The sequence below is a fragment of the Trachurus trachurus genome (genome assembly GCF_905171665.1).
Source record: "Trachurus trachurus genome assembly, chromosome: 9".
Lineage (NCBI taxonomy): Eukaryota > Metazoa > Chordata > Actinopteri > Carangiformes > Carangidae > Trachurus > Trachurus trachurus.
Window position 1 is genome coordinate 24,762,369 of NC_139895.1, and position 20,169 is coordinate 24,782,537.

Below are 20,169 nucleotides of genomic sequence, written 5' to 3' on the forward strand. Positions count from 1 at the left end.
AATCCTGTTTGAGGTGTAGCAGCATTAGCAATTTTTAGCTTTGGAAATGTCTGGATATCCTGCTTCCTAAATGTGTGTAACAATGAGCCTCCTCTCTGCCTGTCAAAATATTTTTCCTTTTGTCCTGAGGAACCTGTTCATTTCAATGAGCTCTGTCTCAATGAGGTTGTTACAGGCTAATTGGAAAAGGCAATGTCTCCACCTATAGGTGCAATTATAGCACTACAGCTCACTAACTTTCCCCCCCTTCTATCCAGTGTATTCAAGTCTATGCATGTGAACACAATAAGAACAACATATTATTGGAATGAAGTTTTCTTATGAAACTTGAATTTCAAAAGTTGCTACCAATACATACTCCACAAATAAAATCAAAGCTTTAACAGAAAATGTCATTATATTCTGTTCTCGTCGAGAAATAAATGTGTTATCTGTCTTCTTTCGTGACAAAAAAAATCAAAATCTGACTTTTACGTGTCTGTTGTTATGCTAACTGAGCTATGAAAATTGCATTTATTCATGAATAGTCATGTACCTTACTTTTTTACACTTTTTTGCACGATGTATAATTCCTGCAAAATGGATATGTTCTTATTTAGAAGCAGTGTCTTTTAAAACAAAGAAGCAGAGGCCTGCACGTACAGTATACACATTACAAAATATTAGAGACACTATAAATTAAGATCTGAAAGAATCTGGAACCTAAAAAAATAATGAAAATGATACAAAAATCCATTAGCCTATAAATGTGAGAAATGAAAGAGGAGACAAACATTTTGAAGCAGTTTAAATTTATAGAAGCTATATAGTTGTAAGTTTGGAGTAAATACAAAGAACATATATACCACCAAACAAGCATACAACATACAAACAAAGCCAAGTATAGAAAAAGAGAAGATCTTTGACTTTTTTATACATTCTTTTATATACAGCGTATAGAGTATTAAGACATTACAAAAGGTTAAAATTGAAGATTCTTTTCATATCATATCTGTGTGTCAACACAGTGTTTTAATTTCTTCAAATCTAGGGAAAAATTAAGATGAGACATAATCACAAAATGTATGGAAGGGTGTCACCATATGAACAAAAACACTCAAAAGAGTGACAATGATAGAGAAATACAGGTGTCAATACAGTGCCTTTTTCTTTCGCTTGTTTATCTTTAGTTATGCTGCTGTTCTGGTTTGGGTAATTAAAATGAGCTGTGAGCCTGTCAGTAACACATAGACAGCTACAGAATAACTCAAAAAATACAGGAAGATGATTATAAGATGATGTCTGATACATGAATCTTGATTATATAGCAGTATACCAGTCAAGAGCAGTAAATTATTTTTTAGCAATGTAACACACAAAGCAAACGGTGAGCAGAATGGAATGCTTGTTATACGTGTGGATCAAAAAGAGGACTATACACTATAAAAATCTGTTTGTGTTTCTTACAAGAAAAGCAAGTTTGTGATCATTTGTCATCATGATCTGATCCCTCCCACCAACATTCCCACTCTATCTCAAAAGGAAATAAGTTATTTTGGTCCAGGAAAAGGTCTTTGCTATTTTATCCAAGAAAATGAGGTTGGGTAATTTCTGCATACTTGAGAGAATATTTTGTTTTTCTCAAAAGCATCAAAACAGAGAGTCACATTTTTTCTTTATCCTTTCAACAAAAAAGGGAGTACAAAGATTCAGTGGGAGGATTAAGGTAAAAACATGCATTAACGTAAGGGGAGATGGTGTCCCTGAGTGTATGTTTGTGTGTGTGTGTGTGTGTGTGTGTGTGTGTGTGTGTGTGTGTGTGTGTCTGAACTAGTGTGTCACTGTCTGTCTATATGGTCTCCACATAATTGGCAGGGAATAAGCCTTGACGGCCATCTTTGCTCCACCCCCTCCACCAGGCTTTGTCCACCGTTTCCACGTCCTTGATGATGTCACCGGGTTCAAAGGAGATCTCGGTCTCGTCCTCTGTGGGAACCACAAGATAACATGGTGAGGACCCGCTAATCACAGTGTAATTACTGTAAGTGGAGGCACTTTATGTGCACATGCGTGGCGATTATCCTCTAAATGGCAGCTTACCTGCTTGGTAGTCATACAGAGCTCGGACACACATTTGTCGCTCAGCTAAAACCTGAGGAAAATGGATTCAAAGAAAAGTTGTAATCATCAAATACACGTCTAGTTTGATGAAAATACACACATCAGAATGAAGAAAAACAACGACTTTGGAAACTTTTTTATCTTATGAACTTTAATCTAAAAACAATACACGTTCTTTCCTTATTATCAACAATTCCACATAAAAGTTGAAAATAAAATAGATAAAATAGATCTGTGTAGACAATATGTATCCTATTTATTTGTGACATAAAGTTTGAAAGGAAACTATACTGTATGTTTGTGACCCATTAACAAAGAAATGTATCTTCATTACAGTAGGAATTAATGGTTTTGGGAGTACCACAAATAACGTAGGCATATCGGAACATTTTGGTTTTGTGGGATTTATTTTAAGAACTATAGTAACACCATTTCTGTCTTAAAAAATTCCCCACCAGTGAGGAAGAACTAAGTAACAAATAGTATCAAATGCAACTGGACTTGGTTATTTGTCTAGGAAGACGTTTCACCTCTCATCCAAGAGGCTTCATCAGTTCATGTACGCATCTGACCAGGCTAGGACTGGTCCAGGTGAAACGTCTCCCTAGACAAATAACCAAGTCCAGTTGCATTCAATTTAAATTTCTTTGAGACAACTATGACCTGGACAAATGAGAATATTCACAGGCCTAACAAATAGTATGTGATTTTCTGAACAGAAAATTTTAAATATTAATTTTAAAGTGTATGTAGAATTGTTTTTTACTGTAATAACATCAATTCATGTCCTCCTCTAAATAGGGATATTTGATTATCCTTGGACACAACAGTATGTCTTTATAGAGACAGTACCTCTTGTCCATTTTCTGAGATCTCCTGTTCATTTTCCTCAGTGACGTCATCCTCCTCTTGAAGATCGTAGCACACAGCCAGCTCTGGTGAGCTCAGCTCTGTGTCAGAGGGACTCAAAGATCGCTCTGTGGAGGACCAGTGAAAAAAACATTCACCACTGTCCAAACAGCACAGAATAAATCACAATATAGTGTGTTACTGAATTATTGCCAAACCTATGCCATTCTGTCCCTGTGTGTCCTCTCCATTCGTAATCCCATTGGTTGACGGGATGATGGCCTCGTATTTGATTTCTTGACAAACTGGCTCGGCATCTGGAATAATGAGTATGTTGTAGCCTTTTGTCATTATGTCTCATTTTACCAAATGCCATTTAAATTTTTAGACAGCTATAGCTCAGTCACATTATTCCTTGCAAAATGTTTGAACAGACAAAATGACAGGATACAACAACACGATGTCTACCTATGACTGCCGTCTCTTCTTCTCTCTCTGAAAGCTCAGCAGGCTCAGCAGCGGCCTGTCTGTCTTCTGATTGGTCATTCTCTTCTCCCTCTGTCTTTAACTCATCTTCCTCCTGCACCTCCTCCACCGGCTCCTCCTGTGATGCAGGCTCTGCTTCTTTTTGAAAACCCTCCTCCTCTTTCTCCTTGTCCTCCTCATGCATCTCCTCTTCCTTCTCCTCTTGCTCCTCTTCCTCAGTCTGAACTGGTTCTGTGGTAACTGCACAGAACACAAGCTCTGGTTGTGTTTCTGCCTTATCTTCCTCAAGCTCTTCTGCATCTTCTTCCTCATCTTCCTCCACCAGTACAGCCTGTACTTTGTAGCCAACGTCTGAGACCAGCTCAGTGTGCACATTAATGGCTGTGTTGAGGTCTGTTGATTGGAAAGGTATAACATTAATTAAACGAAACAATGATGCATTTGATAAGCTTACATATTGTAAAAGTACTTAATAGGGTTTTGTATGTCTGGGTTAGAATAACTGAACTAAAAAGAATGCAAAAGCCAGGTTGTCTGGGTGCACGTTTCACTTGAGCTTGGCATGAGTAAGAGTATATGTGGTTACTTTAGGAATATTTAATTGTGACTGGACTGTAAAATTATTCTGCGCTGTGTCATTTCTGTAAAACAGGCCTCTGATTCATATGTCTTGGCTGCTTTAGACAGTCTGGAGTATGTGGAGTAGTTTTTGGCAAAAGCATCTAAGTCATTTTAGCCTGTAATAAAAAAATTTAACAACCATTATTTTATGTCGAATGATTAATGTCTTTGGCAAACAAATGAGAAATAAGCAGAGTAATATACTCCCCTTCACACTGAATCACCCTGAATGGGCATTTGTTATTTTTGTGATAAAACTCCACAGAGTAGTTAAAAAAAAAGACAAATAATGACATTGTGTAATCAGATCCCAAAATAATACTTCAGGATGTGATGTTCCACCCTACCTGTATTTGGCTGTGGTCTCTCAGGAAGCGGTGCAGTTGGAGCCTGTGGAGGTAGACCAGGCTCAAAGCAGAAAGCTGAGTGCTCTGTCTGAGTCGGGGTATTTGGGGGTGGGGCCTCTGGATGTGACTTAGAAGAGTTGTTCTCTATTAAAGCGGAGGCTAAGGAAGCTAAGAGGCTAGGGGAGGCCGGAGGCGCGGAAGGTTCTGCAGGTGATGGGGGTTTGGGCTCATCCACAGCCTCCGCTTGGCTGTTAGTTTGTGGAACACTGGGCAAGGCTGAAAGTGGAGGGGCAGGGCGAAGAGGTGATGTGGGCGGCGACATGGGGGCGCTGGGTCTTTGTGGAGAGGTGACGGGGCGGAAATCAAGGCTTGCGGGGGGAGACATGGAACGGTAGATAGGCGAGGGAGGATATCGGGAGAAGGGGGAGACCAGCGGAGAACTGCGGGGGGAAGATGCTGTGCTCTCTTCTGCCTTAGTGAAGATAAAAGCTGTATCTGTCAGACTGCGCTGGTATCGTCTGAATGGTTTGCCTGGAGAGAGAGAAAACGGTATGTCAGTAGTTCATAAACTAAAAGAATTCATATTGTGCATCAAAAACACTGTAATCTGTGCCTCATCTGGATCTTCAACCGGTGACATAACTTTCCTGTTAAAGATCGCACACATCCACATACCAGTGCGGGAAGGGCTGGTGGGACTTTGTGATGATGATGATGACAGCTGCCTGAAGAATTCCCTCGGGTTCATGGATCGTTGTGACACTAATGCTGCTGCCTCCTACAGATCCATTCATGTACAATAAGTCAATGTAAGCAGGACACTTAAATTATTCAACAGACTTCATGAAAATCCAGTATTTTCATGGCAAATGCGTAGCCCATTCAGGTCTTTGAGGAAGTGCTAATTCAAAGTAATATTTAGTAATGTTAGCTGTAGGTATGATTTCACTTACTGCTGCTTTCTCTATGGACTCGCTCCTTCTAAGACGAGCCCTCATATCATCCTCGTGCTCCCTCTGCTGCTGCTCCTGTCAGTGCAGCAACGATCAGATTTACATATTCACAAACACATTTTATTGCTTTTAATCTCTTCATTTAAAATAGAACTGACTGACACAGTGAAGAGCACAAAACCTGATACTTCAAACAATGAACGACGTGAGTGTTTTGACGTTAAACTCCTATTATGTGTTTATTAGTTCAGCGCCCACTGAACTAAAACAAAGCTTTCCCCCAGGCATCCCTGACATCAGCAAACCACTCACTACATAGTATGAGCACAATCACCCTTAGCCTCACCTCACAAATATAGCAGTGCACACTCAAAACCAAGCTCTGAGACAGCCTGAAGTAAAGACCCGAGCTACTTTTATAATCCTAGTGAGAATAACCTCCTCCAAGTCACGATCACACATATAGCCAACCTCCAAAACCGATATTTTTCTCTTACACTGGGTACATCACACATGGTATGCACAACCCATTTAGTATACAGTGCAAGTGTATGCAAAATGTAAAGGAGACTTTCATATGTTTCTATTGTAAGTGATTCATATGCATAATGACTATTAATAATATGTGACAAGGATTTAGTGACAGGTTCATTTGTTCATTTGGCAAATTTGTTCATTTGTTCAGCTTTAGGTCTAAAATGATAAATCTTATTATAAACTGAATTATCAGCAGTGGGCACACTTTACCCTCTGAATTTAAATAAGTCTACGTTTCTGCACATCAGCAGATGTTGTGGCAGACAACTGCGGTCCTCACATGGATCAAAGGGTCAGTTTTAATGTCCTCAGAGACAATTAAAGATTTAGACTCAGACCTCACGCACTCCAAGGTCAATGCAGTTCTTTTATGGGGGGTGAATGAGTTCAAGCTTGTTTGACCCACCTCTAAAGCCACAAGTAAGATAATAAACATTATTTCTGTAGCACTTTTAACAAAGTTACCAAGTGCTTAACAAAAAGAAAATGAGGAATGAAAAAAAAAGGAATTACAAACTAAAGAAAAACAAACTCAGTCAGTGCCATGATATTATGTAACATAAATTCTCCATGGGATTTTTAAAAAAAAATCATGAATGCTTTCTGATTAAACCCTGTTAAAGCCACTAATGAAGCTGCCTGTCTGATAGTAATGTAGGGAGACTGTTCCATAGTTCGGGGGCACAATCATCGAAGGCCCAGTCTCCTTTAGTCACTAGACAAGACCTCAGAATGACCAGTACCATCCAGCACTTGTAGTGAACACCCAGACATCCTTAATGTAATTTAAAGGAAAGCCATTTGATGCTACTGTATGAAGCTGTTAAGTTGATTTTTCAGTACAGAATGTAAAAGGCAGCCAGTGTAACTTTGCACTGCAGAAATGGTGTAATTTGTTCACATCGTTTGTTGCTGGTTAACAACTGGCAAAGCCCATAAAAACATGGCTTGCTTTGGCCAGAGGGCTTTTTCATCATTTTCTATGCAAAATATATGAAATTCTAGCAAGTTTTAGTGTTCACTCACCCATTTCGTTTTCTCCTTTCTGCGCATTTCTTCTTCTTGCTCTGCCTGTTTTCTTCTGTGTGAAACACAGAATCAAATGAAGTAGCACAATTTCTAAATGTTATCTGCAATTTTTTTGTGGACATGTACTGTATGTACTTCTAGGCCATAGAAATATACAGCCACTAGAGGGCACTACTGTGAGGAAACTACATTGTTCCAACCTCTGTTCCTCAATCATCTGTAGTTTCTCATTCATCTTTCGGTCTCTCTCTTCGGAATCTCTTCGCTCTTTCAGAATTCTTTCTCTTTCAAGGCGCCGTCTCTCCTCTGCCGCTCGTCTCTTCTCCTCGTCTTTCCTCGCTTCCTCTTCACGCTGAAACACATAGAGCAACAGTATGGGCCTACAGTGTATTGTCATTTCATTTTTAAATAAAGACCACAACTCACAGCTGGCAGTTGCATGCCTATCAATAAAGTTCCAGGACACAACCTCCCTTTCTGTTCTTGAGTCACAGCATTGAATAGAGGCCAGAAATGCTTTTGCATAAGATTAACCTTTGACTATTAGCTATAAAATGTCATAATTTCATAGTTTTATCCTGTGATCAGTGTCAGATTGTGTCATAATTGATGTATGAATTATTGAGATATGCCCAATGAATTATGAAGCCACAGAAACTTTGACCTTTGACCACCAAAATCTATCAAGTTCATTCTTGAGTCCAAGATATTCTCTGAAGATATTCTCTCAAGCATAATGCATCATAACGCATCCAGTTATGTCACCAGTGTGGCGGCATCTAAATATTTCTATTCAGTAAGTTTCCAAATGTAATTGGCAGTAATCATCTGGCTATAGAATATCCTGGCAGCTCAAATGAGGCTGAAGAAAGAGAAGGCTACTTTAGCATACCTCTGCACGTGCCCAGAAGGAGTCTCTGTTTATTAGTCTCATCTCCATTGCAGCATTAGTTTTTCTGTAGTTTGTCCCCTATGAAAGAAACAAAGCAAGAACATACAGAGCCACAAATGTTTCAACTTTTCAGTGATGCATACAGGCACATTTTCATGTCATATATTTATATACAATACACTGTATTGTTTAGTTTTCAAAAACTATACTTAAAACTCTCTCAAATGCCATTTTATTTACATTGCATATCTGCAGTAGTAACCTGTAACACAGTTTCCACCCTCCACTTGTGTCACAAGATGTTTATGCAAGTCTCTGCCTCCATCTAATGGACAGATGAGGTATTGTAGCAGACTCACCACTAGCTCCTCTTTGTCAGCAGACCTGGAGCTCCTCCTCACCCACTGTGCAGGAGCTTGGGGCTGGACCTTGCTGAGCTCTGCTCCTATCTTCTCCTCTGTCACATCCTCTGTCTTCTCTGCACTAATGAACACATGTGCTTCCTGAAACAAAGAAGGCATATAACGAAATGAAATGGTAAGTAGACCAAGACAGATGTGAATATAATCCTCCTTCATGTACTGTACACACATGCAAACATACTCCATACACAGTCTCTCAGGTGGTTTTCTCTTTGTCTGACTGGGAGTCATGCAAACTTGGAGCCAAACAGTTGTGCAACAGCTTCACTTATAAGGGTTGTGAGAAAATAAAAACACTCCCTGGCTTTAGTGTGAGGAAAGGAATGCATTGGTTTGGATGGTTGTGGAGAACAGAGGGGGAGATGGGGAAAAATGAAAAGTTGGGGTTAAAATAGCAAAAGGGAGAAAGAAAGGCTATGAAAACATGTTTGTTTGCAAAGAACGGGGTAGAAAACAAGACCAGACTACACTTCATACGCAATACGCTCAATACCTGGAAGTCAAGTTTACAGGAGATTCAGAGATATGGAAAAAAAAAAAAAGACTATTGACAGATTATATCACATTTTTACACAACTAAAACGTCATGTTCCACTGCTGTTTTTTCTATAGCACAAATCAAAATGTCAAACATGGGCCAAACTCATGTCTGTGTATGTACACAGGCATTTGTATGTGGCCAGTACCGCCGAATGATTTCCGTGGAGAGTGAGTCCAGGCGTGTTGATGGAGGGCCAGGTCTGTCAGCCTCCAACAGGAAACCACAGCTTGAGTGACAAGACTGAAGCTGACACTGACACTGAACAGAGCATTCAATGTGCCTTATAATACATGTCAGTACAGTGTATAATCCATATCACTCTAGCTGCGAACTGGAGGCACATGTGCACGCACACATGTACACACAGCGCAAGCATCCACAGTACTGCTGGGGAAAATCATGGAAACAACAATCCATACCATGGCCCACAATGAAGTCAGAAAATCGCTATCAGCCCATTACTGACAACAAGCCTGCCTCCTAATGCACAGCTCAGGCAGTGGCATGCAGGTGACTATCAGACTGAAAAACCTGTGAGATCAGAACAATTTCTCTTTCTCTTCTGTCTATAAGTTCTCCCTTAACTATGCAAATCTTGGACCTCTTATCATTTTCATACATTTTTCATAAGTTTTCTCACACAGGATATCATGGTTGGAATCCTTTTAACAGCCTTTTAATGCTTCATAGTTCAAAACAAAACCTTTTTCATATTTGTTTGAAGATATAACTCATGAATGTTTAAAATCCATGTTTCACAGCAATGAAATGTCTTCACAATTGCCATTTAGTCCTGTTTAAATACTGATACCCCATTATTATAGCTAATGGTAAACAGCTCCATTTAGACAAAGGTGTCATCATCACTCCTATCAATGTTTTATCTCTTGATTGATTTCATGGGAATATCCCAAAATAGGGGTCAAATAGGAGGCAATTGTGGCACTGGTGACCTGGGCAAGAAAATTTGCGATGGATGGGTATAAACTCTCTGGGAGGAAAAGGAGCTCAAGGTGATATGACAGGTTGAGAGTTACTTTCCAGCTATAATTGGGCACAGCTCTGCTCAAACTGTCTCTGTGCTCTGGAACTGAACTGCTTTATGCAGTGTCTCTCCTTCAGAGGAGTTGTTTCAACTGTGAGAGGCAGTAGATGGATGTGGTAATACACTAATGTATCAATGCTTAAAGTTTGATAGTTAGTTAGTAATTTTACTTTCCTTTTACTGTAACAAAATAGGTTATGTTCTTGTTCTATTAATCACATCTTATGCTCCTAAGAAGTCAAGATATTTGCTTTCATAATTTGAGCTCTTTGGCTGAATTAAGACATACAGTATAAAGGGCTTATGGTAGTTGACATGAACAAAAGCCTCCGTCCTAAAGTGTGTGTCAGTGCGAGATGACAGAATGACAGATGTTAATAATTGTAAGTGCTTCAGGGTTTAGTGCCTTGACCCAAATGTGTTTCTTTAGTCCATATTTACAATAGCACTACTGTTCTATGTTGCAATTCAAATCTCCTACTGCACCCTAAAAGACATCTGACTCTGTGCCAAGCATTTGATTAATTAACGATGGATTTTATAATCAAAACTGCTTTTGTGTTTATTTCCAGCTCTGCTCCTCTTTATCATATCTCACTAATGTTCATGAGATCCTCAGTATCCACCATCTAATCTTCATACACACACAAATACATGCACATCTGGATCTAACTCTAACTGCTATTATTTCAGTGCCAATGTAGAACAATGGAAACATCTGCACCCTATTCATATTTAGTTTTCATAACTTAATGCCACACTAGAGCGCACTATGTAACACACCCAAATCTGCTGCTGCAGACTCGCCTTGACAAAACCCCATCGTTGCCAGCTGGGACATGCAGCATAGCAGGCTAGAAGAGAGACGCAAAGTAAGAGAGAAAAAAAGAGTACAAAAAAGAGATAAGGAAAGAAACAAATAACAAAAAGAAACCAAAGGAAAGTTTTACTAATTGTATCCAAGGCAACAAAAAACAAGGTTGCATGAACACATAAAAACTGAGCCCCCGGTTCCTATTATGAGTAAATCTATGTATGCAGATTATCTCTGTAGTTTTGTTATCCAGTCATCATGCAGTTTTGTTAAAAGCTATGAAATCTGTTTGTTGTCCACTAAATGTGCTGTATTATGTTGGCAACTGACACAACTATTTAAATCTCTTTCATCCTATTTCACCTATTGCTAAGTGACCAGATTCATTCACAGAAATTGTTCCTTAAAGCAGAAGTAAGCGATCCGGTCGTTTTGGCTAACTTTCTGTCAGCCGATGTAGTTAGCAGTCCCCGCCCTCGTCCCTACATCACCACATTCACGCGCATTGGCTGCACACACAGAGAGGACCGCCCCTTTATGCCGTTCTCTCTCCTCATTGGATAAAGGTTGTAGGATACAAGGAAAGTTTTCTCCTCGGCTTACAGCAGAGCAGAGTGACTGACAGACCCGTGTTTCGGACCAAACACTCTATATAAGTGATTGCCGTCGGAAGATATAACTATTTAAGACTTATATTAACACAAACATTCCGCTTACTCCTGCTTTAAGCATTACTGAATTTGTGAAAATCATAAAGCAATAAATCACTTGTAATAAATGTGACAATGATGAATAATATTCCTAGAGCACAGGTGGACATGAAAAATTGTTTTGACCGGCAACTGTCTAAATCCAAATTACGTTGTTGATTCATTTTTTGATGACAGACTAATCAAGTGACCAACTTCATTGCAATGGATACATTTATGGTGTCTGCGACAGATGCAATTTGATGCCTGTTATTCCTGATACTTGTGAGGTCTGCGCAAACAACTGTGCACAGTGTCACTTCTGGGACTACTCATTTTTACCAGGTGGTTGCGAAATTCCACATTCCTGGAAAAACCAACCATTGACATATACTATAAAATAAACCAGTGTGCGTAATCATTTTTCAAGAATTTATCACACACCAACCCCAGATGATTTCCCAGACAGACGTATGAGGCAGAGTGTTGTGCTGTTTTACAAGCCTCCCTTGATATTTCAGTTATTCTTTGTCAGCAAATGAAGTTTTAAAAAACAGAGCGTTTTTTGTTCATGAAAAACATACTTGATGGGAAACATGATTAAAGCCATTAACAGGGTTTTAACAGAGTGTGAAAAACATCACATCTACTGGCAAAGTTGAAGATGGGATAACACAGTTATGTATCATTGCCACAGTCTTTGGGTCAGGATATTTCTGCAAATGTATTCCATATGCTTGGCCTATAATGTCCATGGTGCATTATATTCTCTTCCAGATGGAGCCATCTTTAACTAATAAATCTAAGTTGAACTGCTGAGTAATGGAAAATCTACAGTTCAAGCTCAGACAACAACTATCAGAACAACACATTGGTTTTTATTTTAAATGAATTATTCCTGTTCTATTCCTTTTTTCTCATATTCACAAAAGGCCGGTGAGCAGATGCAGCAGGGACGAGGGGTTATTTGCTCTGTCATGTCGCAGTGGCAGGTCTGAATGCATACATGTGTGTGTTTGCTGAGGTTAGAGATCACAGCTCTCCCACAATCCACAGAAGGAGGAACAATCTTCTTCACCCCCTCCATACTGACCAAGAAATCATTTCTATTCTCTACCATTTTGAAATCCCACATGAAAATGTACAGAAGCCCAAGTGCGCTCACACACAAACATGCACATGCACAGTTTCACAGAGGGGTAAGTCGTTTTGAGACAGCATCACATGGAATTCCAGACTCGACATCAACTGTTTAAAGAAAGAGAGACAAAAAAACAACAAACATTCCCCAGATACTTCTGCAGTTGACTGGGTGATGGCTTTATATGGAAGCCAGTGAACCCAGAGGTCAGCTCAAATTCTACTTAGATTGAGACACTAAATAAACACTTTTCAAGGGGCTCAGATGCAGAAGAGAAATTGCAGCTAATACATGGATATATGCAGTTTCTCCTGCATTGTACATACACATGCAACTGAATTATAAAAACACACAGAATTTCTAAATTCTCTACTTCCTGTCTCGCCTGTCACCACTTGCGTTTGTCATCTGCCCACAGGTTACACCACGAACAATGGGGCTCTCAACCCATAACGTAGCAGTCTCCCCTTGGTAGTGACATGGCAGATAGACCAATCACACACAGGACCAGCACACCAATAGAACAGGAAGTGGACTGAGGACAGGAAACTCTCAAAACAATACAAAGTAAACTACTGTGTGTAAATATAGATTTTGAGAGCACAAAGTCTAAAAGTCCAGGGATAAAGAAAGCAGAAAGAGTCAAAAAAATGATCCTCAGTAGAAGGAACTTGGGAAACCAAGCACAGGATTATACTGTATGTTTACTATGTTTATATTGTATATAGCTACTGCCTGTCATCTTTATTTCACATTTATAATGGGGAAACCAAGCAAACACAACAAACTAGTGGATGAAATGAACATTAATAAGTCAGATAAAAGTGAAATGATAAGGGATGTAGCACATCTTGATCTACTACACCTTGAAGAAGCTCTTGATAGCCGGAACATGGCTGGCACATTCTGTCCTGCGGTAGTCATCCACATTTTGGCCGACCTACAGACAAACACAGGATGTAGACACTTACATTCATTTCATACCTCTCTCTCTCTGAGGAGACTATAAAAAGGCGAGGAAGAGCAGCCTGTGGAACAATAGGATTTACAGTGATGTCATAGCGACTAATCTCCAAAACTGTATGTAAGAAACAGAAAGCTCAAATAGTGTGTCAGTCATTAAAATATGGAAGTGGACAGTAATGACAGTGTATGTACTGTATGTATGTGAGTTTCAGATAATCACAGGCAGTTTAAAACACTGTTATAACTCGATGTAGAAATAACACTCTTATTGAAGTGTTCCACACATGTCTGACAAATGTATTTTACGACAATTACATAATAGCATATTCTCACAGTATTTTCCCACATGTCAGATGCCAAATAAGCCTGTGTCAAAACAGAACCACAGAATGTGAATAAGCCAAGCGCCTTAGGATTTTCTCCAAGGCATTTTACAGGTTAATAAGTGCATAGATTTCGCTTTATGTGGTGACTTAAGATGTTAAACCCATTATCCTAGAGCTGGTAAATGACTTTGCTGTAACTAAATGAATCTGAGTGCTCACATGTGTATGTGCAAAGCATATATATCTGCTTTTCTGTAATTTGTGCTGGTATGTGTGTTATGATAGGCTCATGTTTACATGAGCTAAGCCCCAGGAGCCTGTCTGCCACTCACCCAACTGATCATAGCAATTCGGAGGCCTCCTGTCTCCTTGCTTCCCAGTTTGCACAATCCATACTGCGGCTTGCCTATGTGAAACTTCCCTGCCAGCTCTGTCACACCGCCCGCTGTTAGAAAGGAGACAGAGATATGGAAAGGTTGGGGGGAAGACAAAAGAAAAACAGGATACTGAACACAAGAAGACATGTGAATTCCTTTCAAGCCAAAGTGAGGAAGCTGACAAACATCATTCTTTGTGGCGCTTAGGTTTTCAAATGATTATTTATTTCTGAAAACACATGATAGTCGATCTTACCTCCTGAGTCAGCCAGTTTGAGCTTATTGGTTACCCCATCATATGCAAATAATGCCCTGTGGACATAAGAGAGACAAACACACAGGTTAGCTACTGAGACATGTATGACACATTTCATAATGCCGTGTGTTATAAGACACAGTTGAATTTTCTGTCCTAAACAACTACTTGTTTCATTTACCTATATGCTCAAAAGCAATGGTACATCCAGAACATTCATATCCAAGCATGAACATGTGGACAGCTGGGTATGCCATGTGTTCAGTCTACAATCGTACACAAGGGACACACACACAGGCAGGCACATACTCGTGGCCAGATGTTTTCTGCCCATACTTTGTCTAAACCATAACAAGCTTCCCTGCAGTGCAAAGCATCTCTACAATGCACTTGTAAAAATATATTCTCTGCATCAGTGACACATACACTTGTTCACTCTTTCCTCCCTGTCTTGCAGCTTTTGTTACCCAGAGGCCTTTACAGTACATGTGTAAAACAGCAAGGCGCTCAGCTGACAAATGACCTTCTTTTATAGTGTCTACCTCTTAGGTTGATGGCTTCTGTAATAAACACAGCCACTGCTGTTCGCAGCTACAGGATTTTTGACATTTTGCAGGTGAAAACTTGTCCTACCACACCCTTCATCAGTCAAACAACAGGTCACTGGGGCAACTCAGCAACTTATGATGTGTTTTCATGACACCAAAGTTGAACAGACTCTGTAGTTAAGGTTTTGAAAACTGAAAACTGTAAATATCAGTATTCCTGTAAGCTTTGTTGATTTTAATCAAAAGCTATGATTACTTTGACCAGCTATTACTGTACCTGTACTGTTAGTAAGTCAGAATCCACAGTGATACCCATGTGCTGATATACAGTATGCTTCTCATGTGTGTGTTTGAAGCACAACTGGGAGTACATTTGTGTGAGGTAAGTGACTTTTGTAGGTGACCTGCAGTGAGATGAATTGTCAACACTTTTTTAAGACTGTGTGTGTGTGTGTGTGTGTGTGTGTGTGTGTGTGTGTGTGTGTGTGTGTGTGTGTGTGTGTGTGTGTGTGTGTGTGTGTGTGTGTGTGTGTGTGTGTGTGTGTGTGTGTGTGTGTGTGTGTGTGTGTGTGTGTGTGTGTGTGTGTGTGTGTGTGTGTGTTTGTGCACATATACATGCACATGTCTAACTGTGTTTCTGTGTAAATTTTTCTCTGTAGGACTCCAGGGGGTGTGTCAAGAACATCTGGAGCTGGGTAGCAGGAGCATAAGGCCATGAGCAGCTATTACAATGGGCCAAAGGTGAATGGTCTGTGTGTTTGTGTGTGTGTTTCTGGATGTATGTCAGTAGGAGGGAGTGTGTGAGTGACACCAAGAGTGAGACCCAGGGACAGGGAGAGGGTTTTTAAAACTTCTTTCTACAAAACGCACTATAAAAACAACAGCACGGCTGTGTGCAGGCTGACATCAGGCCAGCTAATTCAGTTAGCATCTCTGAATCACTGTGTTATTTTTTCCTGATACAACAAGTCTCTGTCTGTCCAAAGAACAAAGAGTGACAAAAGTCAATCCATGTCTGTGCGTGTGTGAGACAGAGGGAGAGAGAGGGAGTGTGTGCTGAGGACACAATAACCATATTGTGCACCCTACTGAGCAAGCTGCAAGCTGCCCTGTGAGGAAGAAGGCTGACACTGCTCTCTCACTTTTTTATGCACTGATAATGCCGACAAGTGTATCTATCATGTTATCAAGTAAAACTGTATATTTTTGAATAACATTCTGCCCGAATATGAGGCGACTCATGGAAACATTCTCCAGGTTTCTCCAGCATTAAGCTGTGTCTCGCCCATATCATTCACAGATCTCATTATGGATTAGTCTAGGAGCAATACCTATAGAAACAACACACTCCACTCCCTCATTAGTCTTACCAGCATCCAGAGCTTAGACACCAAGCTACATTTACTTATCCCTGGTCCTCAAGAAATTCCAAAAGGTCAGCATTCACAAGCAGTCAAGGTCAAAGGTCACTGTGCCTCTGAAGGGGTCTTAATTACATGTGCAAATTCTCCACCCACAGGGAACAGGCTTGCACACGAGGATACACTGTGTTGTGGGGGATTCTTTGTTCTGCCAGAGCTTGTACTAAGATGGAGTTTGAAAAGATCCTATTTTCAGACATTTTTCTCCTGGGGAGTTTATTTAATCTGTCTTGGATACGATTACAGTAAGGTCAAGGTTTTCAAATGCAATGATAGTACAGCAGTAAAAGATCCTTCTCTCTCCTCTAGTCTACCTTGAGGGATAAGACATCTTTGCCCTGGCACAATAAGTTTGCAGTTTATTGAGAAGATTAAGTCACCTCCCCAAAACCTTGTCAAAGTTTTATTCCATGGACTGTTGAAGCCTCCACCACCAGTTATCAAACTATTAGCTGCATGGTAGAAACTTACTATAATTTATTTTGTTCAGTGAACACGTCAAGTAGGCTATGTCAAGCTTTCTAGCTACTGATGTGAGATAAAACGATAATCTCTGCCAAATGTTCAGTGTTCTGCATGTTGCAGGTGTTTGAAGCTGAACATGTTCTACACTGCTATTTACTGTAGCAGAGGATAATGTCCAAACATGTGGTAAACCACTGAATGATTATCTAGATATGCCAATGGTGTGGTGAAGTAGAGCTCTCCAAACAGAAGTTGGAGGTTCAAGTTCTCATCACAAGTGTTTATCCTCAAGCAAGAAAATTAGTCTCTACAGTAGCTGACCCATGGTGCCAAAGATATCCACATGAGACCAAATGAGCCGGTGGGATGCTCTCTTTTTTGTCGTCATCACTTGATGAACTTTGTGAGTGTAATGTTGTAGTAGCGTCAGCAGTTTTAGCGGCAGTAACATTTTCCCCAACAAACACAGCAGATAGACCCTGATCCCTTCACACATGTAGTTTTTTGTGAGCTCTATGGACTAATGAGAAAAACAGACTCTCTTGTGTCTATACTCCAGCCCACCTCCAAATCTAGCCAGCTATGACCTCAGCTTTGAGAGAGGGAGGGGCAGAGGGTGGAGAAGAGAAGAGAAGAGAAGAGAAGAGAAGAGAAGAGAAGAGAAGAGAAGAGAAGAGAAGAGAAGAGAAGAGAAGAGAAGAGAAGAGAAGAGAAGAGAAGAGAAGAGAAGAGAAGAGAAGAGATATAGGGAAAGAGGCTGAGGGGTGAGGGGGTGTGCAAAGGGGAAGAAAATGGAAGAAAAAACAATGATGTCATAATCTGAAACATCAACTTTTTAAAAAAGTAATTAACAATAAGAAATTAAATATGTGCATCATTACCACAGCCAGCCAATCAAAACAGCTTAAAAAAATAAACAGCCATTCATTGCAGAGTACACAAAAACAAAGGCATCCCTAACACACACACACATATGCACACATGCACACACAATATACTGTAAGCCTGAGCCAGTAACAATAGGGGTGGTTTGTTTTGGACTACCAGAGCCCCTGTAATACCTCCAAACATGCTACGCTCTACCATTTCAAGATGAACATAACAGAAGCAGATGGTGAGCGGTGCTGGAGAAGGCCTTGTTTTCACTTATCCAGGCATTCCACTACACTAACCCAAACGCTGCACCATTTGAATGTGGTAACACATAGGGAGCTCTTGAACACAGTGTACACCCTTGTGTTGTAATGTCTAAGAAGACTGGGGGATTTTTTCTTTTCTTGTCCTTTCATCCAGTTTTTATTTTGTTTTGATGTTCTCAGGGATGCATTTCATTGTACTAGAGCACTGCTACACATAATGAACAGAATGATCCAATGAGAATGTATTTTGAGCTTTAAAACCACCTATTCCTCTATATTTCTTGTTCACTTCGCTACCTCCAATATATCCATATATTCTGTTGATATCTCACCATCATTACTATTCAAAATGCATTATTCTGACATCTCCAATAACAGCATATTTCTTTCCCTGCTACTTAAAATCCTGTAGCAAGCCATACATCTTTCACAAACATGAAGCAATATCTCATCTCATCTGTTCTCCCTCAGCCCCACACTTCCTACCCCGTGTGTCTCTCCGACAGGGAGATCTTGTGGGCTCATAGGTCATTTATTCACTCCATCTTCGCCAGCAGGGGAGATATGAGAGACTTTTGGTTAGGCACGCTGTTGCGATATGATAAACTGCACGTGAAGAGGAAGATATGAGAAAATGGATGAGAGGCTGGGAGCTCTCACCGGGATTGACTGCCCAGATTAAACTCCCCATCAGATCATTATTTTTGCTCCTTTTTCTCGTCTTACTACTACACACACATACCCAGTGGTCCCACCAACTCTCATGTAAGGCATTTGTCAAGACGGGTGATTTAACCCATGAAGTCTTTTGAATGCTTCCCCGCCCCCAAAACTTCTTACTCCTAGCTCAAAGCTGACCTGGGCTCCCAGTGCTATTTTTAGCCTGTCTCTCTACCTCTCTGTCTGTGTTGGAGTGGGGAGCTCAGAGACGTCCCCACTGCACACAGCGCTCATTTCCTCTTGCCAAACATGGGCAAAACAAGTCCAGCCAGGCTCAACTGCTGAAAAAGTCATTTCCCCCCCTTGTCCGGCATGTTACTCATATAGTGTCCATGCGGCGACCCCAGTGGTACACGCATTCCTCCATCCGTCTGGGTTACAGAGACGTAGAGAAATTAAGGGTTTATGGGTAGAGTTTGAGAGAAATGTGAGTAAGAGGGAGGAAGTGTCGGAATGAGAGATTGATAAAGCCAGCAAACAGAGGAATGGGGGAAAAAAGAGAATGGCAATATGGTTGTCTGGCTTGTAGAGGCCTACAGAGTGGTACAGGGTGCTCTAAGGTGATGCATCATCAGGTATGTAACATCATGACTGAGAAATGTGGCAGGATAAACCACATGGGCACGTTTGAACTTTGATGTGGTCCACAAGATGCTCCTAGGAAGCACACACACCTTACATAAATCAAAGGTTTATTAGGTCTTATATGGTTCTGATTAAGAAGAAATGTAGGAAAAAAACTGAAGGCATGAAGATTGTCCATCAATTTTATTGTTAAGTGATGAAACATAGATGTCAAAATAATGTACTGTTCTGCTGAGGAATGGTGTTTCTGTGAACACCTCTCTGTGTCATTACCTATCCCACATCAAAGCAGACTTAGACCCACTTGGAGAAGGTGTGCAAGAAATAAAAATGGAGATGATGTTAGAAAAGGAGCAAGAGACATAAAGGGCGGGACGGCATCTCTTGAAAAGCAGGTGAGGAAAGAGGTGAGTAGCAACAAAAATAGAGAAGGGAAAAGCAGCAGAAAGGGATCGTCTAGGTCCTCATACTAATGCCCTCATCCAGACTATTCAGTCAGGTGCCCTGCACAGAGTGGGCTGTATATGTGGTAATCCCCACAGACCAAGACACAGGGCCCCTTAGTAAGAGCTGCTGAGCAGGAAGGGATTGACACACAGCACCAGGGACTCCCACATGACAACTTCAAATTACATTAGTGAGGTTATATTCTTCTATTTGCCACAAAATGAGAAATGTAATTTAGAGTGGGGTATATTGCTCAATGCAAAACATTGCTGATGGACTGATAAGATCACAAGGCAAAGAACAGACAGAAACCAAAGACAACAGCTAACAGGATGTTTGTGGATGCAATGTGAATGCAATAATGTGGGGTGAAGGTGCATATAAACAAGCCAAACATCGCCTGGCAGATGCAGCGTCTTATAAGGTGTAATATCTATCTCTTGTCATTCCTAC

General features: G+C 40.4%; 1 protein-coding gene across 4 annotated transcripts in view; it reads right to left on the reverse strand.

The window, feature by feature from the left end:
• Positions 1–774: 774 nt before the first annotated feature.
• The window catches only part of LOC310991659 (uncharacterized protein), a 36,305-nt gene continuing 16,910 nt past the window's right edge, over positions 775–20,169 (reverse strand). The window contains exons 2-16 of one of the 4 annotated variants that reach the window (XM_083979499.1): positions 14,392–14,447; positions 14,091–14,203; positions 13,332–13,406; positions 8,174–8,317; positions 7,815–7,892; positions 7,123–7,274; positions 6,920–6,971; positions 5,357–5,425; positions 5,079–5,181; positions 4,404–4,934; positions 3,418–3,828; positions 3,168–3,266; positions 2,953–3,077; positions 2,080–2,131; positions 775–1,965 (exon numbers count right to left, since the gene is read on the reverse strand). In XM_083979499.1, the coding sequence (XP_083835625.1) occupies positions 1,829–1,965; positions 2,080–2,131; positions 2,953–3,077; positions 3,168–3,266; positions 3,418–3,828; positions 4,404–4,934; positions 5,079–5,181; positions 5,357–5,425; positions 6,920–6,971; positions 7,123–7,274; positions 7,815–7,892; positions 8,174–8,317; positions 13,332–13,406; positions 14,091–14,203; positions 14,392–14,447 (2,197 nt within the window). In that variant the 3' untranslated portion in view covers positions 775–1,828. Of the gene's footprint in view, positions 1,966–2,079; positions 2,132–2,952; positions 3,078–3,167; positions 3,267–3,417; positions 3,829–4,403; positions 4,935–5,078; positions 5,182–5,356; positions 5,432–6,919; positions 6,975–7,122; positions 7,275–7,814; positions 7,893–8,173; positions 8,318–13,331; positions 13,407–14,090; positions 14,204–14,391; positions 14,448–20,169 lie in introns of all 4 variants that reach the window. The other 3 variants (XM_083979497.1, XM_083979498.1, XM_083979496.1) reach the window with 3 other exon arrangements.